This window comes from Dipodomys spectabilis, unplaced genomic scaffold, assembly GCF_019054845.1.
Source record: "Dipodomys spectabilis isolate Male_0828 unplaced genomic scaffold, ASM1905484v1 ptg000108l, whole genome shotgun sequence".
In the NCBI taxonomy this organism is placed as follows: domain Eukaryota; kingdom Metazoa; phylum Chordata; class Mammalia; order Rodentia; family Heteromyidae; genus Dipodomys; species Dipodomys spectabilis.
This window is the reverse complement of record NW_024870785.1, coordinates 19,090,289-19,117,139: the sequence shown is the minus strand read 5'-3', so window position 1 is coordinate 19,117,139 and position 26,851 is coordinate 19,090,289. Positions and strand designations below refer to the sequence as shown.

General features: G+C 49.7%; 2 protein-coding genes across 2 annotated transcripts; one reads left to right on the top strand and one right to left on the bottom strand.

Moving 5' to 3' along the window:
- The first annotated feature begins 226 nt into the window (after positions 1 to 226).
- On the top strand, positions 227 to 14,460 carry Rasl12 (RAS like family 12). The gene is made up of 5 exons (XM_042687678.1): positions 227 to 349; positions 3,661 to 3,717; positions 8,479 to 8,552; positions 9,331 to 9,521; positions 13,205 to 14,460. The coding sequence occupies exons 1-5, from the start codon at positions 244 to 246 to the stop codon at positions 13,578 to 13,580; spliced, it is 804 nt and encodes a 267-aa protein (XP_042543612.1). The 5' UTR covers positions 227 to 243; the 3' UTR covers positions 13,581 to 14,460.
- A 1,463-nt stretch (positions 14,461 to 15,923) lies between these two features.
- Positions 15,924 to 21,021, bottom strand: Slc51b (solute carrier family 51 subunit beta). Its single transcript, XM_042687828.1, has 4 exons — positions 20,772 to 21,021; positions 19,040 to 19,250; positions 18,004 to 18,094; positions 15,924 to 16,423 (listed from the first exon to the last, which is right to left on the bottom strand). The coding sequence occupies exons 2-4, from the start codon at positions 19,134 to 19,136 to the stop codon at positions 16,216 to 16,218; spliced, it is 396 nt and encodes a 131-aa protein (XP_042543762.1). The 5' UTR covers positions 19,137 to 19,250; positions 20,772 to 21,021; the 3' UTR covers positions 15,924 to 16,215.
- Between the last annotated feature and the right edge of the window lie 5,830 nt (positions 21,022 to 26,851).

Below are 26,851 nucleotides of genomic sequence, written 5' to 3'. Positions count from 1 at the left end.
CCCGATAGTCTCCTGGGGACGCTTGGGGGAGTAGGGGAAGAGGATCAGGGATGGCCTGCGCTCCCGGGGTGCTCCGGGGGCGGGGTGCAGGCTATCCACGGGGAGGGGGGGCGGATCCTGCAGGCCTTAAAAGGCGCTGGGCGCGGGGCGGCCCCGCCCTCCGGCCCGGGGCCCCTCCCCCGGCGGCGGGCGCGCTGGTCGCTGGCCCGGGCCCGGCGGGCTGCGGGCGCCGCCGGCTGCACCATGGCCTCGGTGTTCGGGAAGCCCCGCACGGGCAGCAGCGGGGTGCACAGCGCACCCCTGGAGGTCAACCTGGCCATCCTGGGGCGCCGCGGGGCGGGCAAGTCCGGTGAGTGGTGTGTGTGTGCATGTGTGTGTGTGCATGTGTGCATGTGTGTGTGCATGTGTGTGTGCATGTGTGCATGTGGGTGCATGTGGGTGTGTGAAGGGTGGGGACACCCCCTCCCCTTGGTGGGACCTTCCCTCCTACCGCTTGGAGTAGGGGGGAGTAGGTGGTCAGGAGTGGGGTTCCTTTCCCAGGGGGATGTGGAGAGCCTAGAGTGGTGTGATCTGCCTCAGTTTCTCTGAGGCTGGTTCTCAGTCTCTCCAGCTCTTTCATCTGGTTCTTTGTCAGTCCATCCGTCCGTCCATCTGTCTGTCCATCTCAATCCTCTAGGTCCCGGATTAACAGCTGGGCCCCCCACCCAGCCCAGCCCTCATCCCTCAGTCCTTGTCTCCAGACAAGGAAGGTCTGCATCTCCAACCTGGCCACCTCCACCCCCCTCTTTGAATTTGGCCAGCTTTACAACTGGCTGGGTGGTGGTGGTGGTGGAGGTGGTGGTGGTGGTTTTCATTTTAAACTTTTTTTGGGGGGGGGGTCTGGTCGTGGAGCCAGAACTCTGGGCCTGGGCGCTGTCCCTCAGCTCTTCAGCTCAAGGCTAGCACTCTACCACTTGAGCCACAGCGCCACTTCTGGCTTTTTTCTTTTTGCTTATGTGGTGCTGAGGAATCGAACCCAGGGCCTCAGGCATGCAAGGCAAGCGCTCTACCACTGAGCCACCTTCCCAGCCCTCATTTTAAACTTTTTAAGTGGTTATTCTCAAGGCGATGGGCAGAGGGGTTCGTCACGGAAGTCAGGCGATGAGTACCTTTCTTTTTAGACAATGTCACCCCTTCCCTCGCTCTCTCCCAGTGTTCCCCTCCCGTCCCCACCCACAAGTTGTATACTTCATTTTCAATATGGCTTATGCCCTGCCAGCCCGCCTCAGCCCCTCATAGACAGGAGAGGGTAAAGTCCCCGGCTGTTGTATTCTTGGGGACAGACACCCCCCCATCCTCCTTAAAGACAGCCCCCACCCCCTCCTTCTCCTTGGGATTCTGACAGGCTGTGTTTCCTTATCAGAGGGATTTCTTTCAAGCCTGACCTCTCTGGACTTTCTAGAAACACATTTGACTGTGGGCCCAGGTGCCAGGGACTTGTCCTAGATGAAGCAAGATGGGGGACTGCCACTGAGGGCATTTCTGCCAAGCTGAACTCTGCCACCACCGCAAGCAGAGACCCCCGGACACCACGTGCTCCCCACAAGTCCCAAGCAGCCGAAAGGGGGAGGGAAGGGGGAAGGGGGCTTCTCCACAGAAGTGCTCAGCCCAGCCTCTGCTAAGTTGTGGGTTTCCTTGTGTGTGTGTGTGTGTGTGTGTGTGTGTGTGTGTGTGTGTGTGTGTGTGTGTGTGTGTGATTGCGTGCATGCGTGCACCCCTGTTCTATCCTGGGGCTTGAATTCAGGACGTAGGTGCTGTCTGAGCTTTTGTGCTCAAGGCTAGCATGCTACCACTTGAGCCACAGCTCCACTTTGGTTTTTTGGTGATTAATTGAAAGGAAAAATCTCAGGGACTTTCCTGCCTAGGGTTGGCTTCTAATCTCAGTCCTCAGCTCTCAGCCTCTTGAGTAGCTAGGATGACAGATGTGAGCAACTGAGGGAATAGGGGTATTCTTTGACATCTTTGGGACCTAGTCTCTGATTTTAAAACAACAAAACTAGCTTGTCTTCCTTCCTTTCTTTCTTTCTTCCTTTCTTCCTTCCTTCCTTCCTTCCCTCCTTCCTTCCTTCCTTCCCTCCTTCCCTTTCTTTCTTTCTTTTTCTCTTTCTATGTCAGTACTGGGGGGGAGGAACTCACCTTTTGCTTAGTTTTTTTTCTTTCGAGGCTGGCACCCTAACACTTGAGCCACACCTCTTCTGCTTTTTCTCCCCTCTCTGAAGATCAGAGTCTCTCAGATTTGTCTGCCTAGGCTGGCTTCGAACTGTGATCCTCAGATCTCAGCATTTTGAGTAGCTAGGTTTACAGGTGTGAGCCACCAGCATTTCACCTCCATTTTTATTTTGAAGCCAACCTCCCCAGGGCTCAGAAAGGGGACAAAGAATCTGGTTTTTACACAGAGAAGTTTAGCTCTTGTCTCTTTGAGTATTAGCTTGTGACCTGCACCTCTGAGAAGGTGTGGCCAGTGGCTACGTGACTGAGGAATTTCACTTTTAAAATATGTATTCCCTGGGTATTAATTTGTAAATGGATACTGTGAGGAATCCTATAAAAGAAATTATAAGGATTTTTCCTTGGCAAGATCACATCTTTTAAACCATCTAACATAGCCAAATGTGGTAGCTTACACTTATAATCCTAGCTACTCAGGAGGTTGAGATTTGAGGCTTACACTTTTTTTTTGGTCAGTCATGGGGCCTGAACTCTTGGCCTGGGCGCTGTCCCTCAGCTCTTCAGCTCAAAGCTAGCACTCTACCACTTGAGCCACAGCGCCACTTCCAACTTTTTCTGTGTATGTGGTGCTGAGGAATGGAACCCAGGGCCTCATGCATGCTAGGCAAGCACTCTACCACTGAGCCACCTTCCCAGCCTGAAACTCATATTTGAAGCCAATCAGGACAGACAAATCCAAAAGACTCTTAATTCCAGTTCACCACCCAAAAGCAAGAAATGAAACTATGGCTCAAGTTGTAAAGTACCAGCCTTGAGCAAAAAAAGCTAAACAAGAGTGTGAAGCCCTGACTTCAAGCCCCAGTAATAGCACAAAAAGGAAGAGGAAGGGGAGGAGGAAGAGGAGGTGAGGGAAGGAGGAAGAAAGGAAAGAAAGAGAAAAAAAAAGAGGAAGGAAGGAAGGGAGGGAGGGAGGGAGGGAGGAAGGAAGGAAATAATACAGTGTAATAGTTGGCTAACTCTTGCTTTAGATGGTTAAAATCAGTTCTGAGGATGAAGTCTAGAAGGGAAGTCTTCATTCTAGAGTTTTCCACACTTCAGAAATGCCCATGTGAGGTAGAGGCCCTGACAGAGCCAAAGCCCAAGATGAAGGTTGGGGCGGGGGGGAAGCAGGGCTGGAACCTTGTTTCCTTGGGAGTCATGGTTTGGCTTGGACCTCATGAACTCCCAGGATCTTGGGGCTCATTCCCTTGGAGGAATGGCTCAGGGGTCAACTCTGTTCTCTGTCTCTTGGGCTTCTAACCACAGTCCGGATAAACACACACACACACACACACACACACACACACACACACACACACACACACACACACACACACACACAAAAGCACGCATGCGCACAGGGAGAAGCTACTGCCGCAGAGATTGAACCCACCCTCCTTCTGTCTCTTGCAGCCCTCACGGTGAAGTTTCTGACCAAGAGGTTTATCAGCGAATATGACCCCAACTTGGGTAAGAAAAGTGTTTCCCTCTGACCTCTGCTCCCCTGGGACCCTCCTGGGTTCCCCCCCACTTGGGGCCTCCGGGTGGAGGCTGCAGGATCATTTGGTTTTAGAGAGGTTGGTTCAAGTGGCACAAATACCCGTGCCACAGCCCACCTTCAGGGAGCTGGGGAGTTGGCTCAGCTCAGAGAACACAGACCGGACTCGTTTGCCCTAAAATAGAAGGTATGAGGAGACTTCCAAAGAATGAAGATCAAAAAGCCAAAGGAAGCAAGATATTCACAGGCAAAGACATGTTGTTTTCAAGATGGTCTCTTGGTGTTCTTTTCCAGAAAACAGACCTTTGAGAAACTTTCTCCAAGACGGCTGCTTTCTGAGCCAGACTTGCAATCCCATGAGAAAAACAAAACAAAATAAAACAAAATGGGGGGGGGGGGGGGGAGATGGTCATGGGGTTTGAACTCAGAGCCTGAGCCCTTTCCCTGAGTTCTTTTGCTCAAGGTTAGCACTCTTCCATTTTTGAGCCACAGAGCCACTTCTGGTTTTCTGGTGGTTAAGTGGAAATAAGAGTTTCACAAGCTTTCCCGCTTAGTCTGGTTTTGAATCATGATCCTCAGGTCTCAGCCTCCTAAATAGCTAGGCTTACCAGCATGTGTGAACCACTGGCACCTGGCTTCTTAGGTTATTTTATTAGCTTCAGCTGTACCATGGGAACAGTGTGGGTGTTTGGGTGCCTGTCAGATGTGGGTTTGAATCAAGACTCTGACATTTATTTGCTGGCTGTGCAACTTGGAGACAGTCACTTAACCACTCTGAGCAACAGTTTTCTCATCTGTAAACATGATTATAAACCATCTCTCTCAGAGAGCTGCTGTGAGAATTAAGGACATAACTTGACCCAGAAGAGACTCTGAATGCTTCTTCACTTTTACTTTCTCCTCAAGTGGCTTTCCATACACAGTGCCTGAGATCCCCTCAGACTTGATCAGATCTGTGTTTCTGAAATGGATTTATCTATGTATTTATGTCTTTATTTGTACTGGTCCTAGGACTTGAACTCAGAGCCTAAGCACTATCCCTAGACATTGCTGCTCTAACCATTTGAGCCATCGCTCCTCTCCCAGTTTTTTTTTTCTTTTTCTTTTTAATTGGAGATAAAGAGTCTCCTAGACTTTCCTGCCAACTCAGCCTCAAAGTACGATCCTCAGATCTCAGCCATCTGAGTAGCTGGGATTACAAGCGTGAGCTGCCAGCAGTGGATCTTGATTGAGTAATTTCCAAGTTGTGGTCAGCCTGACTGGGACAGGGTACAGCCACCACACAGTAGTTAATCAAATGTCACTCCAGCCTGTGGGTGAAGACAATGCCAGGCCCTCTCTACCAGGACATTCTAGGGAACAGCACCATTGCTCAGAGGCCCTGTCCTACCTCCAAGAAGAGCAGCAGCCAGAAGATCCTGTGAAGCAATTTCTGGACTTTCAGTAGATGGGCTTCAGGCAGATGTTAGCACAACAGTTCTTTAGACTTTTCTAGCATCTCCCAAGAGCCTGACCATCTGGGGTCCCCTTGAGATGGAGATTCACCCCCCAGTTCCAGCAGGTATACAGAGCTAGACGCTCTTATACCATGAAGTTGGATTTGGGGCTTTTAGGGTTCTCTTTCAAAAATCATTATCTCACACACACACACACACACACACACACACACACACACACACGTTTAATCGGTGGAGAAATAGAAGCAGATCGGAAGATCTGCCTAAGATCCAGGAGTCCCTAAAGCAAAGGAAGAAGATGAAGTTCTGCTCTCTGGGCCTCACTTTCCCCATCTAGATGTGTATGTGAGCTGGGCTTTGTCGTGGGCTGTGACTGTGGAGGCTGTTAGGGAGGCTGCTTGTGGGAGGGCTTTGCTGGTGCTGAGCCCAGGGAAAGGCTTCGAGAATGTCCTCCTCTCACAGAAAGGCTGCAACTGCTTACCACACTCAGCCCCTCTCCTCTTCATCCTGCTCTAACAAGGACTCAGACGAGCTCCATCTCTGGAGCTTTCTCTCACTACAGACACTCTGCCCAGAAATGCGTTCCTTTTATTACTCTAGCACGGCACCTGTGGCTCACGCCTGTAATCCTAGCTACTCAGGAGGCTGAGATCTGAGGATCCAGGTTTAAAGCCAGTCTGTGAGACTCTTTTTTTTAATCCACAATGCACCACCAAAAAGCCAGAAGTGGCCAGGCACCGGTGGCTCACGCCTGTCATCCTAGCTACTCAGGAGGCTGAGATCTGAGAATCGTGGCTCAAAGCCAGCCCGGGCAGGAAAGACCGTGAGACTCCTATCTCCAATAAACCACTAGAAAACCGGAAGTGGTGCTGTGGCTCAAGTGGTAGAGCGCTAGCCTTGAACTGAAGAACTGAGGGACAGCGCCCAGGCCCAGAGTTCAAGCCCCACGACCGACAAAAAAAAAAAAAAAGCCAGAAGTGGAGATGTGGCTTCAGTGATAGAGTACCATCCTTGAGTGTAAAAGCTAAGGGACAACACCCAGGTCCTGAGTTCAAGCCCCAGTACCAGCATGTGTACACACACACACACACACACACACAATTAGGAGGCTGAGGTCTGAAACTCCAGGTTCAAAGCCAGAACAGGGCAGGAAAGTCTGTGAAAGTTTTTTTTTTTTGTGGGGGGGAGGGGGCCCAGTTGTGGAGCCTGAACTCTGGGCCTGGGCACTGTCCCTCAGCTCTTCAGCTCAAGGCTAGCACTCTACCACTTGAGCCACAGCACCACTTCCGGCTTTTTTCTTTTTGCTTATGTGGTGCTGAGGAATCGAACCCAGGGCCTCAGGCATGCAAGGCAAGTGCTCTACAACTGAGCCACCTTCCCAGCCCCTCTGTGAAACTCTTATCTCCAATGAACCACCAGAAAACTGGAAATGGTGCTGTGGCTCAAAGAGGTAGAGAGCTAGCCTTGAGCAAAAGAGCTCGGGGACAGCTCCCAGGTCCTGAGTTCAAGCTCCAGGACTGACCAAAAGAAAAAAAAAAGGCAGTTGGGAGTAAGGGGACACAAGGAGATCTGACACCTTTTCCAGGATTCTCTGCCTATTTGGAAGGGTACTCCAGATGACTTTGGTTAGAAAATAAAGACAAATCTTGGGGCTGGGAAGGTGGCTCAGTGGTAGAGCGCTTGCCTTGCATGCATGAGGCCCTGGGTTCGATTCCTCAGCACCACATAAGCAGAAAGAAAAAAGCCAGAAGTAGCACTGTGGCTCAAGTGGTAGAGCGCTAGCCTTGAGCTGAAGAGCTGAGGGACAGCACCCAGGCCCAGAGTTCAGGCCCCATGACTGGCAAAAAAAAAAGAAAATAAAGACAAATCTCAACAAAATGTTGGCATCCAGAGACAGCTCTTTGGGTGGGTTCAAATATAGTTAAGCATTTTGGACATATTTTCCATTCAATTTTTTTTTTTTGGTCTTTGCATAAGAGCAGCTATTTATCCAAGTCCTGCAAGCAGGCTGGCGACGAGGAGCTGTCTGTGATTCATGCTGGATGCGAGTGGACCTGGCGTGTGTCCAGGCCCGCATGCCTGCCAGCGGCCCCAGAGCAGTGTGTGCCTCTGCATCCATCAGGCCCGGGGTGCTGTTCTCACAGTGGTTGCTGCCAGGAGGCAGAGAGGACCCCAATTCTGCCTGGAGAGGTCTTGTTGGGGGTGGGGGGCACAATCCAAGGGGGATAGAAGGGGAAAGTGAGGACTGAGTACATTTTTGTTTTTGGTCAGTCATGGGGCTTGAACTCTGGGCCTGGGCACTGTCCCTCAGCTCTTCAGCTCAAGGCTAGCGCTCTACCACTTGAGCCACAGCGCCTCTCCTGGCTTTTTCTGCTTATGTGGTGCTGAGGAATCGAATCCAGGGCCTCATGCATGCAAGGCAAGCACTCTACCACTGAGCCACCTTCCCAGCCCAGCCATCTTCCCAGCCCAAGTGCGTTCTTGTATGTGTGCAAATGTTGGGGGGGGGGGAACCCTGGGGGTGACATCTTCTTTGCATGTCTGACCACTGCTACTTGCTGATTTCTTAGGTTGGAGGTTATTAAGAATAGAAAAAGTTGATTGCCAGTGGCTCACGCCAATAATCCTAGCTACTCAGGAAGCTGAGATCTGAGGATCTTGGTTCAAAGCCAGCCCGGGCAGGAAAGTCCGTGAGACTCTTATCTCCAATAAACCACCAGGAAACTGGAAGTGGTGCTGTGGCTCCAGGGGTAGAGTGTTCACCTTGAGCTGAAGAGCTCAGTGACAGCACGCAGGCTCAGAGTTCAAGTCCCATGACCAAAACCAACAACAATTTACCAGGCACCAGTGACTCATGCCTATAATCCTACCTACTCAGGAGGCTGAGATCTGAGGATCACATTTTGAAGCCCGCTCAAGCAGGAAAGTCTGTGAGACTTTTATCTCCAACTAACCACCACAAAACAGAAGTGGAGGTGTGGCTCAAGAGGTAGAGTGCTAGCTTTGAGCACAAAAGCTCAGGGACAGTGCCCAGGCCCTGAGTTCAAGCCCCAGCACTGGCATGCACACGCGCACACACACACACACACACACACACACACAAACACACACATCCAAACTGGAAGTGAGGTATGGCTGAAGTGGTAGAGGGCCAGATGAGTGAAATGAGCTGCAGTCATTCAAGCCCCAATACTCGTCTACCCAGAGAGGAAAGCTGGACACAGGCTGGGTTTGTGGCCTGCCTGCCTCTGATCTAAGGGATCATCTGTGTTTCAGAGGATACTTACAGCTCTGAGGAGACTGTGGACCACCAGCTTGTCCACCTGAGGGTCATGGACACCGCAGACCTGGTAAATTACCGCCACCCCCTTACCCATGCACAAGGGCAGGGAGGGGGTGTGGGCCCTGAGAATCCGCACATGGCCTCGGTTGGGAATTTCTACTCCTCTGAAGCTCCAGTGTGCTGTGCAACCTTGAGTGAAGTACTGCAGTTTCTGGGCCTGAGTCTTACATTGCCAAAATTCGAAAGCTGGTGACGATCCTTCCCTGGAGCACGCTGATGATTCAGAAGCAGCTTGAGCTGGGCACCTGGGACTCACGCCTGTCATCCTAGCTACTCAGGAGGCTGAGATCTGAGGATCGTGGCTTGAAGCCAGGCAGGGAAAGTCCGTGAAACTCCTATTTCCAAGAAATCACCAAAAAAGCCAGAAGTGGTACAATGGCTTAAGACCTCTATCCTTGAGCACAAAAGCTCAAGGACAGTGGCCCAAGCCCTGAGTTCAAGCCCCAGAACTGGCACCTAAATAAATAAATAAATAAAGGCAGCATGAAATTGATCCCAAACCTAGAGTGCTCTAGGGTACCAGGTCCCCTAAAGGGCTATTGGAGAGTTCCTGGCTCTGGGCCCAGGGGCCCAAGGTCTTCAAGGCTCTCTGGATGGCCGGAGAGAGGTCAGGAGACAATGTCTCCTTTCACACCAGGCCAAATCCACACTCAAGTGCCCCTTTGAAAAGGCCTGTGTGTTTATGTGTGTGTGGGGAGAGACAATAAACAAAAGACTGCTATCACAGAATGATGGAGGCGGCCAGGTAAGAGCCTTTACCCCATCTCCTCCCTCCCTCACCCCAGGACACCCCCAGGAACTGCGAACGCTACCTGAATTGGGCCCATGCCTTCCTGGTGGTGTACAGCGTGGACAGCCGCCAGAGCTTCGAAGGCAGCAGCAGCTACCTGGAGCTGCTGGCCCTGCACGCCAAGGAGACTCAGCGTGGCTACCCTGCTCTGTTGCTAGGCAACAAGCTGGATATGGCTCAGTATAGGTGAGTGCCCAGCACCGCCCCCTCCCCTCCCCGGCCCCGCCCCTTGGTGCTCATCTCCAAGTTCATGCTCTACATTGGCAGAAGCAGGATTACTTAGCTGTCAAGAGCAGTCATCACTTGGAATCTAGGGAACAGGATTGTGTAGGAAAGGAACAGGGGGTACTGAGAACAAGTATCTGGACCCTGTAGATGCTGGATCCCAGAAGTCAAAAGCAAAGCCAAGCTGTGTGCATGCAGGGTGGCTCACGCCTGTAATCCCAGCTACTCGGGAGCTTGAACTCTGCCAATCCTGAGCTGATAAATCAATGAGATTCATATTTCCAGTTAACCTGCAAAAAGCCAGACATGGAAGCGTGGCTCAAGTGGTAGCCCTGAGCAAACAATGCCAAGCAAGAGCAAAAGGCCCTGAGTTCAAGCCCCAGTATGGACACACACACACACACACACACACACACACACACACACGGAAGAAGAAGCAGCAAAGCCACTCCCATTCTCCTGGGTCTCTGTGGTCTTTCGGCCTCACCCTTTCTTGCTTAAGACTACTTGATGACCTTCTGCGCCCATTCCCAGTAGCCAGTTAGCCAGCTGGTTAGTCATTCAGTGCCCCCTTCCAGATGCACTGAGAGGCTGTGATTGGCTCATTGGGTCACATGTCTTCTGTAGCCCAATCAGCTCTAGCCTTTCCCAAGCCAGGCCCTCGGGCTCACTGCCACAGTTGGCTGCTTCAGGGCAGGCCCTTTCAGAAAGGCTTGGACTTGAACCAGAGGTCACAGACTGGGCCAGAGGCTAGATTGCTACAGAACACTGCCTCTGTATTTGGCTTGGCTGATATTGGGCTTTTAAAACCTGGAATTGGAATACTTTGAGGTGGGGCCTGCTTTTTCCAAATGACCCCGACCCCAACCCTCCACATTATCCTGGTAGGCCCCAGAGCCCCTGTTGTGGTTGCTGCCTGGACCTGATGAGTAACTTTCTGAGCTTTTGTTGGTGTGACACTATCTGCTCTTGGCAGCTGGCTCCTGATTTCCCACGCCCCAAAGATCCAGTGAACAGGTGTCAGGAAAGAGGGGTCCTTTGTTTAGAATAAGTCCGATGTGTAGTGAGGGAAGGGAATTATGGAGTTGGGGGGGGGCGGGCACAATAAAGAGGCTGACACAGGAGTCTGAGACTCCCTTCTTGGCGAGCAAGTCAATTCTTGGGGAGCAAGGCACGTTGTTACATGTTAAAGTGGATGCAGGGAATGCTTAAGGAATTCAGAAGACTGGATTTATGCTGAGCACCAGTGGCTCATTCCTTTCATCCTAGCTACTCAGACAGCCGAGTTCAAAATCAGCCTGGCAGGCTAATCCAAGGATTATCTTCAGTTAATCAGCAAAAAGCTAAAGTAGAGGCTGGCTCAAGTGGTAGAGCGCCAACCTGGAGCAAAAAAAAAAAAAAAGAAAGAAAGCACAAAGTCTAGAGTTGACACCTCAGTCCTGGAACTAGAAAAAGAAAAGAAAAAAAGTGGGCACCGGTGGTTCATGCCCGTAATCCTAGCTACTTAAGAGGCTGAGATTTGATGATCGTGGTTCAAAGCCAGCCCATGTAGGAAAGTCTGTGAGACTCTTATCTCCAATAAACCACAGAAAACCGGAAGTGGTGCTGTGGCACAAGTGGTAGAGTGTTAGCCTTGAGCTGAAGAGCTGAGGGACAGCGCCCAGGCCCAGAGTTCAAGCCCCACGACCAACAGAAAGAAAGAAAGAAACAAAGAAACAAAGAAAGAAAGGAAGGAAGGAAGGAAAGAAAAGAAAGAGAGAAAGAGAGAAAGAAAGAAACCAGCCAAGTATTAGCCAGTGTCTTCCATGCTTGTCTTGTCACTAAAAGATTAAAATGTGTTTGCCAGACACTGATGGCTCACGCCTGTAATCCTAACTACTCAGGAGGCTGAGATTTAAAGACAATGATTCAAAGCCAGCCTGGGCAAGAAAGTCTGTTAGAAAACCCAAAGTGGCACTGTGGCTCAAAGTGGTAGAGTAGCCTTGAACAAAAAACTCAGTGCCCAGGCCCTGAGTTCAAGCCCTACTACCACCAAAGACAAAAATATGGGCTAGAACTCATATGCCACCAACAAAAATGTTCCCTAGACGGCAACAGAATAATAATGACGTGGCTGTCATCTGCTCACTGGTGTGTGTGTGTGTATGTGTGTGTGTGTGTGTGTGTGTGTGTCTTTATCTGTCTCTGTCTTATGGTAGTAGGCTTGAACCCAGGGCCGAGGTACTGTCCCTGAGCTTTTTTTTGCTCAAGGGTAGAGCTCTACACTTGAGACATAGCTCCACTTCTAGCTTTTTTTAGTGGTTAATTGGAGGTAAGAGTCTCACAGACTTTCCTGCCTTGGCTGGCTTTGAACCAGGATCCATAGGTATCAGCCTCCTGAGTTGCTAGGATTATAGATGTGAGCCACCTACTGATGTCTCCTCTTCTGGACAGCTAACCTACCCAACAGGTCCTGACTTGAAGGTCAGAAGTTTCCAGAATCTTCCCCGTTGTAAGCACTTTATCCTGTCATTCCAGGAGATAGTATGGGACCAGACTGGAAAAGGTGCTTTTCCTTCTTTTCCCCCTGTACACCAGGAAAAGTGCTTTTCTTCTGCTCTCTGCTGCCCTCTCCTGGACAGGCTGATAAAAGCCCATGAGTCCTGAGAACTGCCAGCCACAGACTTCTTGCTTTTATTTAGCACTGGTTTCACAAGCCAGGGCAGAGGGAGGCTAACTTCCTGACAGAAGGGAAGAGGAGAGAGCAGACTGCATCTGGCCTTCTTACTCTGGTCATATGCAGGTCTGGCTAGGGGAACTTTATACCAACTTATCTCTTACCTTTTCCTTCCATCCTGAATTCCGACTTTGGTGACATCAGACACCATTTGTGTGTGTGTGTGTGTGTGTGTGTGTGTGTGTGCGCGTGTACACGCAAGCGTGCGCGTGGGGGGCGGGGAGGCAGGCTACTGGTCCTGGGGTTTGAAGCTCAGGACCCTGAACTTTTGTGCTCAAGGCTGGAGGTGCTCTGCCCCTTGAGCCACAGCAACACTTCTGGCTTTTTTTTGGTATTTCTTTGGAGATGAGAGTCTCACAGACTTTCTTTCCTGGGCTGGCTTCTAACTATGATCCTCAGATCTCAGCCTCCTGTGTAGCTAGGATTACAGGTGTGACCCACAGGTGCCTCACTAGCCACCATTTTTTAAACTGAGCCCCAGTTCTGCGGGCTAGGCACCGAACACAAATCATCTTTCCCAGTTTTGGTTTTATTTTGTTTTTGTTTTTGGTCTGAACACTGTCCCTCAGCTCTCCAGCTTAAGGCTAGCGCTCTTCCACTTGAGCCACAGCGCCACTTCCAGTTTTCTGGTGGTTTATTGGAGAGAAGAGTCTCACGGACTTTCCTGCCCTGGCTGGCTTTGAACCATGATCCTTAGATCTCAGCCTCCTGAGTAGCTAGGATTACAGGCATGAACAACTGGTACCTGGCTCATCTTTCCAGCTTTTAACACTCCTGAGTGGCTGAGGTCAACACCCCAAGGTCCAGAGGGGAAACTTGAGACTCAGGGCCCCCCAGGCAGAAGGTGGGGAGCTGGATACAGGCCTGGTTCTGGCGGCCTAGGAGAACTTCCCTGATGACTCACCACCTCGCCCTGCTTTTCTCGCAGGCAAGTCACCAAGGCCGAGGGTGCAGCATTGGCTGGCAGGTTCGGATGCCTGTTTTTCGAGGTCTCTGCTTGCCTGGACTTTGAACACGTGCAGCACGTCTTCCATGAGGCTGTGCGGGAAGCCCGGAGGGAACTAGAGAAGAGTCCTCTGGCCCGGCCCCTCTTCATCTCCGAAGACAGGGCCCTGACCCACCAGATCCCATTCACTGCCCGCCATGGGCTAGCCAGCTGTACCTTTAACACTCTCTCCACTGCCAACCTAAAGGAGATGCCCACTGTGGCCCAGGCCAAGCTGGTCACTGTGAAGTCATCCCGTGCCCAGAGCAAACGCAAGGCGCCCACCCTGACCCTACTAAAGGGCTTTAAGATCTTCTGAGGGCCTCCCCCCCCCCCGCTGTTATAGGAATCCGGGGTTCAGCCACTGGGATGTGGACCCCCTCTGATGGACCAACAGTCTTTGACCTCTGGTGGACAGATGACTTTTAAGTCCAGCACCAAGCATTGGTTGTCCATTCAATTCACTGTTCAAGCCACAGGCCTTGATCTCTGTGGTCACTGCTACATCCATGACCCTGGAGGAAAATACCCACTGCTACATAGCCCAGAGATCAGGGGTCATGCTTATGTAGGAAGAATCTGCTGCCTTGGCCCCTGTCTGCTTCATCTACAGCAGCAGCCCCTAGTGGCATCTCTTGATGGACAGTTCTGACATCTGTCTTAGAGAACAGCTTGTTAGGACCGATGGTCCTGGGGCCACAGCGCCACCTGGTGGACAGTACACGCATGGTGGCTGATCCAGAGACAGGAGCCTGGATCCTGTCCGAGAGAGCAAACCCTACAGTTTATCCAAGGAAAATGTCTAATAATCCTACAGGAAAAGTCTAGATGGGGCAAAGAGGTCCAAGGTCCTTTGCCTCTCAATGAGGGGACAAGAGAGGGAGGGAGGGAGTTGTGAATTGTCTAATTTAGGGAGGTATTTTGTTAAGGACTTTGTCCATGGATGCCCCCAGGACCCACCTCTTCAAATTTAATGACCAAGGCTGCAGAATGAAGCCATTCTGTGCAGTGACAATTGCAGCAGGCACACAGCTGGCAGAATCACGCTCCCTCTGGTAGACACTGATGACCTGCCCTACGGTAGTTAGGTCTGCTTTGGCCAGACCCAGATCCTCAGTAATGAGTCTGGGTGTTCAAAGCCCACTTTTTATTTTTTTATTTGGTTTTTATTTTTTGCACCGGTACTGGGGCTTGAACTCAGAGTATTGCACTCTAGCTTGGCTTCTTTTGCTCAAGGCTAGTGCTCTACCACTTGAGCCACTTCCCAATATATTTTTGTATGTGTGCCAGTCCTGGGGCTTAAACTCAGGGTCTGGGTGCTGTCCTTGAGCTTTTTTTTTTTTTTTTTTTTGCTCAGGGTAGGTACTCTACCATTTGAGCCACAGCTCCACTTCTGACTTTTTGGTGGTTAAGTGAAGATAAAAGAAGTCTCACAGACTTTCCTGCCTGGGCTGGCTTCAAACCACAATCCTTAGAGCTCAGCCTCCTGAGTAGCTAGGATTACAGGCGTGAGCTACCAGTGCCCAGCTTCAAACCTACTTTTGTAAGACAGAATCTAAAGCATCAGAGGGTAATAAAGCATTTTTGTATAACTTAGTTAGCATTTCTTATTCCACACTGTGAGAGCCCCAAAATCCAAACTGTGAGACCCTGAAAGGATTGAGAGTTTGAATTTCCTTCGCCCAGTATACTCTTAGAACACTGCGAGTTTTCCTGAAAGATCCTGGCTTAACGGGAACTCAGATTCCACCCTAAAACTGTGTGGGAGCCTAAGGGTATTCTTAGGTTTATGCAAATTGTAGGCTGTTATCTATTTGCTCTCCTTCCTAGAATAAGAAGGTCACCTACCATCTCTATACAAAATATTGTCACCTGTTGAAGTTTGTGTCTTGCTTCTTTGCACAAGACCAATAAAAAAAACCTTGGTTAATGGAATCTTGGGGTCTGTGGCTGGCGGAAGGCTACAGGTCCTCTGGTACCCCAAATCTCAGTTCCACAGTCCAGTCTCCCGTATTGCATTGCTCACGATTGCAGCACATTAAGAAGCACGCGGCCAGTTGCAACACCACACCATATCTAGATCAGGATCAGGATACTTTCTTGGGGTCTCACTGTTAGCAAGAGAGGCTGTCAGAGGCAGGGATGCAATCATTTTCTGTTTACTACAAACCCTCAAGAGATTACAGAGAAGGACTCTGGTGGGCCAAGGAACCAGAAAGGGGATTCTATTCCTGGATTCTGCCCCTTCTCTTCCCATCTCCAGTCCCAGGAGCTTGGACTGAAAACACCTCTAACCCAGTGCTTAGCTCCTCCTCAGATGGAGTAGCCGGGGTCTGAGGGAGGCTATGGACTGCTCAAAAACCCATGCTACCAGGCACCAGTGGCTCATTCCTGTAATCCTAGCTACCAAGGAAGCTGAGATCTGAGGATCGAGGTTCAAGGCCCATCCAGGAAAGGAAGTCCATAAGTCATTTCTCCAATTAACCAGCAAAAAGCCGGAAGTGGGGTTGTAAGTAGCAGAGCATTAGCTTTGAGGGGAAAAAAAAGCTCAGGGACAGCACCTAGGTCCTGAATTCAAGCCCTAGTACCTACCTACCTACCTACACACACACACACACACACACACACACACACACAATGCTGAGAGGACCTGGCAAATGCCACAGGCCGGCTATGGGTGTGTGTGTGTGTGTGTGTGTGTGTGTGTGTGTGTGTGTGTGTGTGTGTGTGTACCAAACCCTTTGAACAAACTATCCAATTCCAGCCACTCACTTCCAGAAGCATTTTAATAAAAGCACTTAAAAAATAATAACAAAACTGTCATTCGATTGCATTCGATTGCAGCCAATGAAAGCTCCAGGCAGCTAGGGGTGACCATCACCCCTAAGGGCTTTTAGCTGAGCTCAGGCCTTGGTCACGTGCGGCTGGTGTGCTGCGCATGCTCCTAGCACTCCCTAGCTCTCACTTCCTGTTGCGTCTGGAAGGAACGCCTGACAGACATCAGTCTTTTCTGTTTCGAACGTTCCCACCTGGACCAAGTTTGGCTTTCCTGAGATCAAGGTCTCTCTGAGGTCTTTGAGGCTGCTGCTTGGTTTGGCTCCAGAATCTTCCAACTGTAGGCCTTCCGGTGTTTCTTTTTCTTGGGGCTGCATCTTGTTTTGTCTGCAAGGGAGGAAGTGGGGTTGGGAGGAACTGTATCACTGGGCCATCCCCAGTGGTGGAGAGAGTTAGGGGTGTGGTGGGGGAGCACTCATGTGTAGTCTGGGAGTTGTTAAAGCCCCTATAGAGCCAGACGCTGCTGGTGACTCACATCTGTCATCCTAACGATTCAGGAGGCTGAGATCTGAGGATCAAGGTTCGAAGCCAGCCCTGGCAGGAAAGTCCAGGAGGCTCTTATTTCCAATTAACCACCAGGAAAGCAGAAGTGGCGCTGTGGAGCTAGGCCAGCCTTGAGTGCAAAAGCTCAGGGGCAGGGCCTAGGCCCTGAGTTCAAGCCCCAGCGCAAACAACAAACAACAACGCTAAAAAATAAGACCTGAATTTGCAGAGAACCTGTGTGCGCAGGACAATGTCTGTTGTTCCCACAGAGAGATACCTGCTCTCTAGGAGGACCATGCAGGAGACCAAGACAAGGGAGAAGCAAGGCACTCCCCCATTTTTTTAAAACAGTACTGGGGGTTGAACTCAGGGTCTCATGCTTGCTAGAAAGGTGCTCTACCACCTGAGCCATGCCTCCATCTCCTTTTGTGTTTTGCTTTAGTTCTATTTCAGATAAGATCTTGAATTTTTGCCCAGGGCCACCCTGGACCACAACAATCCTTTTACCCACTGGCTCCTGTGTAGCTGGAATCACAGGTTAATGCCACAGATCCCAGCTTCTTTGTGGAGATAAAGTCTTGACAACTGTTTTTTGCCCTAGCTGATCTCAAACCTCAGTCCTTACGATCTCTACCTCCTCAGTAACTGAGCTGGGATTATATGCATGAGCCACACCCCACGCCCTGCCTAGACCATCTTCTTGTTTGTGCGTGTGCTGGTCCTGAGGTTTTTACTCAGAATCAGGGTGCTGTCCCTGAGGTTTTTTTTGCTCAAGGTTAGCACTCTATCACTTGAGCCACAGTTCCACTTACAACTTTTGGATGGGTAACTGGAAATAAGAATGTCACAGCCTTTCCCAAGGAGGCTGGCTTCCAACTGCAATCCTCAGATCTCAGCCTCCTTAATAGCTGACATGATAGGTGTGAGTCACTATTACCCAGTAAGACCATATGCTTAATAGCTACATTGTCATTCCTGTGTCATTCTGGCTTGTTGGCCAGGCCAGAGGGCAATAATCTGGGGGCAGTTGCTGTTTTGTTGTTTGTTTGTTTTCACAGCTTTGGCTTTCTAAGATATTTTTCCCCCAGTTCTGGGACATAAACTGTCAGGGTGCTGTTCTAAAAGCTTCTTTTTGCTCCAGGCTAGTGCTCTACCTCTCTACCACTTAAACCAGAGCTCAACTTTTTTTTGTTTTTGTTTTTTTTGTTAGTTGTGGGGCTTGAACTCTGGGCCTGGGCGCTGTCCCTGAACTCTTCAGCTCAAGGCGAGCGCTCTACCACTTGAACCACAGCGCCACTTCAGACTTGTAAGACTTCAACTTGCTGTTCCGAAATGTAGACAGTCAAAGGCCCTAAATGAGCTCATCCCAGATTTCCTTCTGGAGATCCCTTCCCTTCAGAGACCCACCCAGCCCAGATTCTTACCTGTTGGCCCGGATGTTCCTTGCCAGGAGGTACATGCTAATCACTACCACCAAGACTGCCAAGACAAGCATGGAATAGTTCCAAGGAGATGCTGAAGAGGAACAAGAGACAGGGCCATGAGGAGAGGCCAGGAACCTCACTGTTAGGGCCTCGCTTGGATCCTAGCTCACAGATCTAACTATCCCTGGCCAGTGAGCCCCTTAGCAAGGCAAAACTGAGCCCCTTGTGATGGGGGAACTTCCAGTCTAACCAGCAGGAGGTGTGAGATACACCTGTCACAGAGAACACTGCACTGTCGTTGAATGTAAGTGTGGGAAAAAATCCAGGAACCAGTGGCTCATGCCTGCAGTCCTGGCTACTCAGGAGGCTGAGGTTTCAGGATTCAAGTTTGAAGCTAGCCTGGGTAGAAAGGTCTGCCAGACTGCAGTTCCAGTTAACCAGCAAAATGCTTCACTGGAGCTCAAGTAGGTAGTGAGTCAGCTCTGAGAAAAATAAAAACAAGATCCAAATTGAGAGGCTGGGAAGGTGGCTCAGTGGGAGAGTACTTGGCCTTGCATGCATGAGGCCCTAGGTTTGATTCCTCAGCACCACATAAGCAGAAAAAGCCAGAAGTGGCGCTGTGGCTCAAGTGGTAGAGCGCTAGCCTTGAGCTGAAGAGCTGAGGGACAGCGCCCAGGCCCAGAGTTCAAGCTCCACGACCACCAACAACAAAGATCCAAGTCGAAGTCACAAGGGCAGAGGTTTGTGTTTTTACTTCTCTGCAGGCAGTGCTGAGAACAGACCCTGGCATTCAGCTGGAGTTTAATAAATAGTCACGATGATTGGATGGCTGCATAAACCAGGGCCACAGCCTGAGAAAATGAGGGAAGGGTTCAGCCCAGCCCCTGCGAGTAGTTATATGCGTAGCCTGAGTCTGTCTGTCTTCCTAACAATGTCCTATATAATAGAAGAGATGTCATTCACGTTGTCTTTTGTGTCCAGCATCTATCGCGAGATCCCGTCCCTTCCCCCCCACCACCAATCCCCAACCACTTACCATCTTCTACACGGAAAAACCAAACCATTTCTTCCAGCAGATCCTGGGGCACCGCAGGGCCATCTGGGGCTGCCACGGCCTCCTCTCTGGGCTCCATGTCCCTGATCCTGCTTGAGGTATGTTGCTGGCACCAAATCTTTGGTCCCTTCACCCCAGCTGCCGGCCTCCCCTGCTAGGTCCCAGCCACAGAGCAGACAAGCCTGGAAGAGCCCTGCAAGCAAAGGGAAGGGAACATGATCTGATACAGCGCTTCAATTTCAGCTCCCCTTCTGCTCCCACCAAACCCATGTATTTTCTAGTCCAAGGTTTTAAGGCCTGGAGAGACATGGGAATAACTCGTGTGTGTGTGTGTGTGTGTGTGTGTGTGTGTGTGTGTGTGTGTGTGTGTGTGTGTGTGCCAGCCAGTTCTAGGGCTTGAACTCAGGGTCTGGGCATTGTCCCTGTTTTCTCAAGGCTGGCACTCTACCATTTGAGCTACATTTCCATTTCTGGCTTTCTGACACTTAATTAAAGGTAAGATTCTCATGGACTTTCCTGCCTGCACTGGTTTCCAATCTTGATTCTCAGATCTCAGCCTCCCGAGTAGCTAGGATGATAAGCATGAACTGTTGCACCCAGCTTGTGGTTTAAAGCTCTGATGTTGATTAAAAGTCATCACAGGGGTAAGGAGGGGCACGTGTCGAGGATTGAGTCAGTGACAGGCTGTGGGATCCTTGCAAAGGACATTTCTGTTCCTAGGCTGTCCATCAACCCCATCCCACCTGTACAAGCCACCACACTCAGCCTGATTTCTAGCAAATTATCCTACCCAATGCCTTGGCCAATCACAGGCAACTACCTCCTCCCATGTGACAAGGCTGGGCCTATCACAGTCTTCCTCCTGATATATACTCAAAGATGGGTAGAAGAAAAGACAAGCTTGCTGCAGAGAGCTCTTTCCTATGTTCTTGGGTGAACAGCCCTAGTACCTGCATGTACTTTCTCTCTCTCTCTCCCTCTCACACACACACACACACACACACACACACACACTCACAAAAACAAGGACAGGCGCTGGTGGCTCATGCCTGTAATCCTAGCTACTCAGGAGAATGGGATCTGAGGATCACAGTTCAAAGCCAGCCAGGCAGAAAAGTCCTTGAGACTCTTATCTCCAATTAATCACCAGAAAACGGAAAGTGGCACTGTGGCTCAAGTGGTAGAGCGCTGGCCTTGAGCTGAAGAGCTGAGGGACAGTGCCCAGGCCCTGAGTTCAAGCCCCATAACCAAAAACAAACAAACAAACAACAACAACAACAAAAGCAAGTAAGGAAGGGAGGAGAGGGAAGGACAAATTCTTTTGACAAACATATATCTTGTGTGTGTGTGTGTGTGTGTGTGTGTCTGTGTGTCTGTGTGTGTGTGGTCCTGGGGCTTGAACTCAGTCCTGGGCACTGTGCCTGAGCTTTTATGATCAAGGCTAGCATGCTACCACTTCTGAGCATTTTCTCTCAAATCTAGCATTCTACCACTTTGAGCCACAGCCCCACTTCCAGTTTTCTGGTCCTTAGCTGGAGATAAGAGTCTCATGGACTTTCTTGCCTCTGCTGCCTTCAAACCATGATCCTCAGTCTCCTGAGTAGCTAGAATTATAGGCGTGAGCCACCAGCGCCCAGGTACATCTTACATTTTAAACAGGTCATAATGAAAACCCTTGGGGGAGGCATTCCTGAGACAGGCTGGGAACACTCACCTTGATCCTGGGCTCGTGGATGCTCCGTGGATCGATGGTCACCGGAGCACGGGAGTCTGGACCTGTCTTCTCCCTGGAAGGCACAGCTGTCACCTGGGGCTGCTTGTAGAAGCTGTGGCTGCCGATCCATCTAGAAGCTTTACCTTCATCCACGCCCAGGCTTGTGCTGCCCCTGTGGGTGACTGACCTCTTGACTGAGTGACCTCAGATGCTACATGGGTGGAAACACTGGGGGGGTGGGGATATAGGGTGCTCCATGTTCATGGGGTTAAGGGCAGCTCCAGGATGTGTGAATCCTTCAGGGTGATCAATGTTTAACCACAAGGCTGGAGCCAAGGTTGGCCTTTTATTGTCGGTGCATTCTCATCAGGAAGGTCATGGCGGTGTCATGTGAATGACTTGAAAGAACTATAAAATCTGATCTGCAGGGGGGGTGGGGGGGACGTGGAGTGGGAGGGGGAAGGAACCCAGGTGGAATCCCCAGGGAGGAACTGGAACTGAGGTACTCCCTTACCAGGCTGGCCCCACCCAATTCTGATAGTCTCTCGGTCCCAGACTGGCTGGCTGATTAATTGGCTTCCTTCTTTCTTTTTCTTCCTTCCTTCCCTCCCTCCTTCTTCATTCCTCTTTCCCTCCTTCCCTCTCTCCCTCCCTTCCTTCCTTTTTCATTTTGGGTGCTAGTGGGATTTGAACTCAGGGCCTCACGCTGGCAAGGCAGGTACTGTACCATTTGCTGTGTCCTCAAGTCTCTTTGGCTTGAGGTTATTCTTTAGATAGAACCTCACATTGTTGTCCTAGACTGTTCTGTACCACAATCCGCCCACCTATCCTTCCCTCATAACTGGGATGACAGGTATGAGCCACCACACCCAACTGCTTTTGTTGAGATAGTCTCACTAACTTAGGTTTGGGGGGGGGGGGCATGTCATTGGTGTGTTGGTTTTTTTCTGCTCCTCAGGAAGTTGTCCCAACTGGTCTCTCCTAATAGAGGAGCTATTTGATCCCCACTGAGGGAAGAGCTGGTCCTTGGCAGGTTGTTGAAAAGGCATTGACAGGTAGAGGTCACGGCAAAAACTCTCCAAGCATCTCAGGGTAGGTCAGCCAGAATGCAGCCTGGCCTGTGGAAGGGAGGGTATCTTCCAACGGTTGGCTTGCCTAGAGATGAGGTCTGGCAGCCTAGATAAGGAATTCCCCTGCCCAACCAACTAAGAGCTGAAGGGAAGGTATATGGCCCCCAGTGTTCCTTCTTCAGGCATCCCTGGTGCTTAATTGGAGATAAGACTTTCCCTGCCTGGGCTGGCTTTGAACCATAATCCTCAGATCTCAGCCTCCTGAGTAGCTAGGATGATAGGTGTGAGCCACTGGCCCCCAGTACCCTTAGTTTTTTCCCTCAAGGCTGGCATTGTATTACTTGAACCACAGCTCTACTTCTGGCTTTTTAGTGAATAACTGTAGATAAGAGTCTCAGGGACTTTCCTGTGCAGAATGGCTTTAAACTGAGATCCTCAGATCTCAGCCTCCTGAGTAGCTAGGATTACAGGTGTGAGTCACTGGCGCCCAGCGGAAGAATTCATTTTTGTGTGAAACCTAGAGGAAGAATGGGGTTGTGGTTCAAGCGGTGTAACACTTGCTTAGCAAGCTCAAGTTCCTGAGTGGAAACCCCAGCACCCCCAAAAAGCAAAGCAAAGTCCAAATTGGGGGAAAACCAAGTAGTGGAACTTAAGGAAAATTTTCCAAAAGGTAAAATTAAACCTAAAATAGTTGAAGATTCATTCCTTACCTGATTCCTTTTTTAAATGTTGTGATACTGAGGTTTGAACTCAGGACTTTATGCTTGCTGGGCGCACGTCCCTTGCTTGAACCCCTCTCCCTGCTGGTTATTTTTGAGATTTTTTTTGGGGGGGAAGGGGATGTTGGGGGTAGGGCTGGCCTGTAACACAATCCTCCTGTTTATGCTTCCTGCCATAACTCGCATGACAGACACACACCACCACCACATGCAGCTTCTTCCACTGAGATGGGATCTTGTGATTTTTTTTTTTTTTTCAAGTCTGGGCTAGCCTGGAGCTGTGACTCTCTGGATCTTCACCTCTAGAGTAAATGGGATTACAGGTAGGAGCCAGAGCTCTAAATTGATGCATTTATCTGCAGTAGGGTGGTGGAGAGGTGTGGTGGGTGTCCAAAAGGAAGCCATCTTTACACTGAAGGGCAATGATCTCAGTTTACAAATCACTATTTCCATAGATATAGGTAGATACATAGATAGATAGATAGATAGTGTCTATCCATCTGTCTGTGTGTCTATCTATCTATCTATCTTATTCTGCTAGAAGCATTTTAGAAATATTTGCCAAGTGCAGGAAGTTCAGAACTAGGGGTGATGTTAATAAACCCGAGTACGTACTTTCCCCACTCTCCACTCTCCGAACGCTCCTCCTCCATCCCTTTCATTTTATCTTAGTATTGAGACTTCCCAGGCCATTGACCCCAATTTATCATCCTCATTTTTATGACTTTGACCCCTTAATGCTGGTTAAAGTGTAATGAGTATCTTCTTTAGGGCCAGGCTAAACTCAGAGTCCAAAAGTAGAATAGAGACAACTTGTCTCCTCCCCCTCCCCCCCCCCCTTCCCGGGCTCTATGACATTGCTAAAGTTTAATCATTCTCAAACACAACACTCTTGACTTAGCCAGGGATGAAGATGATTCACGTAATGCTGTGCTCAGTATCTGGTGAGGTTGGGTGCTGTGTTAAGTGATCATCAGCACTTCATGGGTCTCATGGTCCACAAACAAGGAAACAATCTCAGAATGTTTCTGTGGGGTGTACAGTAGGCCCCAGGGCTTGGGAAAATGTTCCAGGCAATTCAGCTGTGGCATTTGAGTTTGTCAAAGTTTTTTATTTTTTTTTTCACTAATTTTTGTTGTTGTTGTTGGTCATGGGCTTGAACACTGGGCCTGGACACTGTCCCTGAGCTATTTTTTTATACCAATAGATAGGTCCCACTGCTGAATTGTTACATATCACAGTATAATTTAAGTACAAGGGGTTCCCCAGCATGAACCTCCCCCCCAAGCAGAGGCATGTACTATGCACAAGGCACAAGAAGTATGAATGAGCACCATCATCATTACAAAGATTTTGTCTGTAATTTCAATTTCATGTCAATTTCATATCCGTTATCCCTCAAATGTCTTTCGGCTTCTTCTTTTTTTTTTTTCTTTTTGCCAGTCCTGGGGCTTGAACTCAGGGCCTGGGCACTGTCCCTGAGCTTCTTTACTCCAGACTAGCACTCTACCACTTGAGCCACAGCGCCACTTCTGGCTTTTTCTGTTTTATGTGGTACTGAGGAATCGAACCCAGGGCTTCCTGCATGCTAGGCAAGCGCTCTACCACTAAGCCACCTTCCCAGCCTAATTTTTACTTCCTAAATCCTTTCTTTTAAAGGACACCTAGCCTTGTGGGTCCCCAAGATGTCTCCTACTGGGGGAATCTATTATCACTTAGTATTTGTGTAATTTCTGATAAAAGTTGGGGAATGGGAGAATGGTGTGGGAGGTGAGTGGGTGTGTCCTTGTAGCCCTGGTTTTCAAAGTCACTGGGCAAACTAGACAGATACTTCTGCTGAGATCATACAAGGCAGAAACAGCTCAGTCAGAATTTACTTGCCACCCTCTCATCCGGGAAAGATTGGTGAACAGGGGCCCCCTTGTGGATTTCTAGTGCATCTACAGGGAAGATACTGCAGTTTAGCAGTCTGACTTAAGAGAACTGCTTTTCCAAAGGCTGCAGCTGTATCCTTGGGTTCTGTTCCTGCTCCTGGCACTGGGCAGATGTGTGGCAGATCTTCCCCTGGCCGCCTGTGGCATTGTTACCCATGCTAGAAGCAGTCTTTGTGACCTCAGGCCTGGGACACTTTACCAATCAGAGCTCCAACCATCTTCCTCCTGCTCCTGCTTCGCCTTCTCCAGGGCTCTGGCTGTTTTCCCAAGACCCCTAATTTTTGCTCTGCCTTTTTTTTTTTTTTTTTTTTTGGTATCAGTTCTGGGGTTTGAACTCAGGGTCTAGAGACTTTCCCTTTCCTTTTTCACCCAACTTCAGCCACAACTCCAGTTCCAGCTCTCTGCTGGTTCATTGGAGGTAAGAGTTTCACAGATTTTCCAGCCTGGACTGGCTTCAAACCACCATCCTTAGATCTCAGCCTCCCGAGTTGCTAGGATTACAGGTGTGAATCACCAGTGCTTCACAAGGAAGAGGTTTAGGTTTCTTTCTTTCTTTCTTGTCAGTTGTGGGGTTTGAACTCTGGGCCTGGGCACTGTCCCTGAACTCTTCAGCTCAAGGCAAGCACTCTACCACTTGAGCTACAATGCTACTTTCTATTTTCTGCTGGTTAATTGGAGATAAGAGTCTCATGGACTTTCCTGCCTGGGCTGGCTTTGAACCGCAATCCTCAGATCTCTGAGTAGCTAGGATTACAGGCGTGAGCCACCAGCACCCAGCTCTTAGATAGTTTCATCTTTAATATTCTAGAGAAACTCCAGCCATTACAATATAATCATGCTTAGCTTTTATGTGGTACTAGGATTTGAATTCAGGGCCTGATGTTTGCTTTATTTGCTTGCTCATGGCTGGTACTCTACCACTTGAACCATGCCCCCAGTCTATCTTTTTACTGGTTAGAGATGGAGTCTCATAGGATTTTATGCCTGAGCTGACTTTGAACCTGGATCCTTCAGATCTCAGCCTCCTAAAAAGCTAGGTTTACAAGTGTGAGCCATCTGAACTTGGCTATATTTAGCTTTTTTAAAGAAATTTGGTGCAAATAGAAAGACCGTTGATTACAATGTTAGATGCCAATGGTAGAAAGCAGTTATGTAGGAAATGGAAAGCAGGTTATTGTCAACCTGTCAACCTGACCAGAGGCAGGGCATGATCTGAAGACGCTGTGAAGCGTTTGAGATAGTTGGAAGAGGCAGAGCTGCACAGGAGAACTAGGCTGTTGAAAATTAAATATTGCTAAGCCTGACACCGTGGCTCATGCCTATAATTCTAGCCACTCAGGAGGATGAATCTGACAATCACAAGTTGAAGCCAGTCCAGGCAGGAAAGCCCATGATGCTCTTATCTCTAATCACCATAAAGCTGAAAGTGGAGCTGTAGCTCCGGTGGTAGAGAGACAGCCAAGGGGGCAGGCCCTGAGTTAAAGCCCCAGTACTGGCACTAAATCCCCCCTCCCAAAAAAAAACCACACACACACACACACACACACACACACACGCAAACTAGATCAGGACAGAACTTGATTTTTTCTTAAAAAGGGGAGCCTTAGGGACTCATCTCAGATTAGCAGGAGAATTGGAATTCCTGCTTTTGTGCGCCTCTCTCTCTCTCTCTCTCTTTCTCTCTCTTTCTAGTCAGTGGTGGGAACTTGAACTCTGGGCCTGGGCACTGTCCCTCAGCTCTTCAGTTCAAGGCAAGCATTCGACCACTTGAGCCACAACACCACTTCCAGTTTTCTGGTGGTTTATTGGAGATAAGAGTCTAACGGACTTTCCTGCTAGGGCTGGCTTTGAACAGGGATCCTCAGATCTCAGCCTTCTGAGTAGCTAGGATTACAGGCGTGAACTGCCAGCACCCACTGCTTCTCTCTTTCCTAGTCAACATACAGGTAAAGTTGACAAGGACTGCACACATTAGAAAAGTTGAGTCAATGACACCAAGCTCAGGTCCAGGCAGTGAGGAGGGCATGGCTGAGCTTGCCACTGAGGAATGGGTACCATTTAGAGAGATGGATATATGAGAGCTCAATCTAGGAAGCATGATTTGTGCAAAGGTACTGGGGCAAGGCTGTGCAGCAAAAGACTGGTCCCAGCATCATTGGGTTTAAGACAGCATGATGGGAAACTGGTGATAAGGCTAGACTAGAACCTGGTGGCGCTTCATAGACAGAGCTAGTACATGTTCAGGAAAGCAGACCACTGTATAGGCCTTGGGGATGTGAAATGCGAGGTCTTCTGGGACAACTTTCCCTGTTTACCTTCATGGTATCCCTGGGTATGAGGGTACCCAAGGGTGTGTG

What these genes read in the sequence shown, in the direction of transcription:
- Rasl12 (XM_042687678.1), top strand. Translation starts at nt 244, where the DNA reads ATGGCCTCGGTGTTCGGGAAGCCCCGCACGGGCAGCAGCGGGGTGCAC. An exon ending in CCGCGGGGCGGGCAAGTCCG is followed by an intron (nt 350 to 3,660) that starts GTGAGTGGTGTG and finishes TGTCTCTTGCAG; the next exon opens with CCCTCACGGTGAAGTTTCTG. An exon ending in TCATGGACACCGCAGACCTG is followed by an intron (nt 8,553 to 9,330) that starts GTAAATTACCGC and finishes CCCTCACCCCAG; the next exon opens with GACACCCCCAGGAACTGCGA.
- Slc51b (XM_042687828.1), bottom strand. Translation starts at nt 19,136, where the DNA reads ATGGAGCCCAGAGAGGAGGCCGTGGCAGCCCCAGATGGCCCTGCGGTG. An exon ending in GTTTTTCCGTGTAGAAGATG is followed by an intron (nt 18,095 to 19,039) that starts GTAAGTGGTTGG and finishes GTTCCTCTTCAG; the next exon opens with CATCTCCTTGGAACTATTCC. An exon ending in AGGAACATCCGGGCCAACAG is followed by an intron (nt 16,424 to 18,003) that starts GTAAGAATCTGG and finishes CCTCCCTTGCAG; the next exon opens with ACAAAACAAGATGCAGCCCC.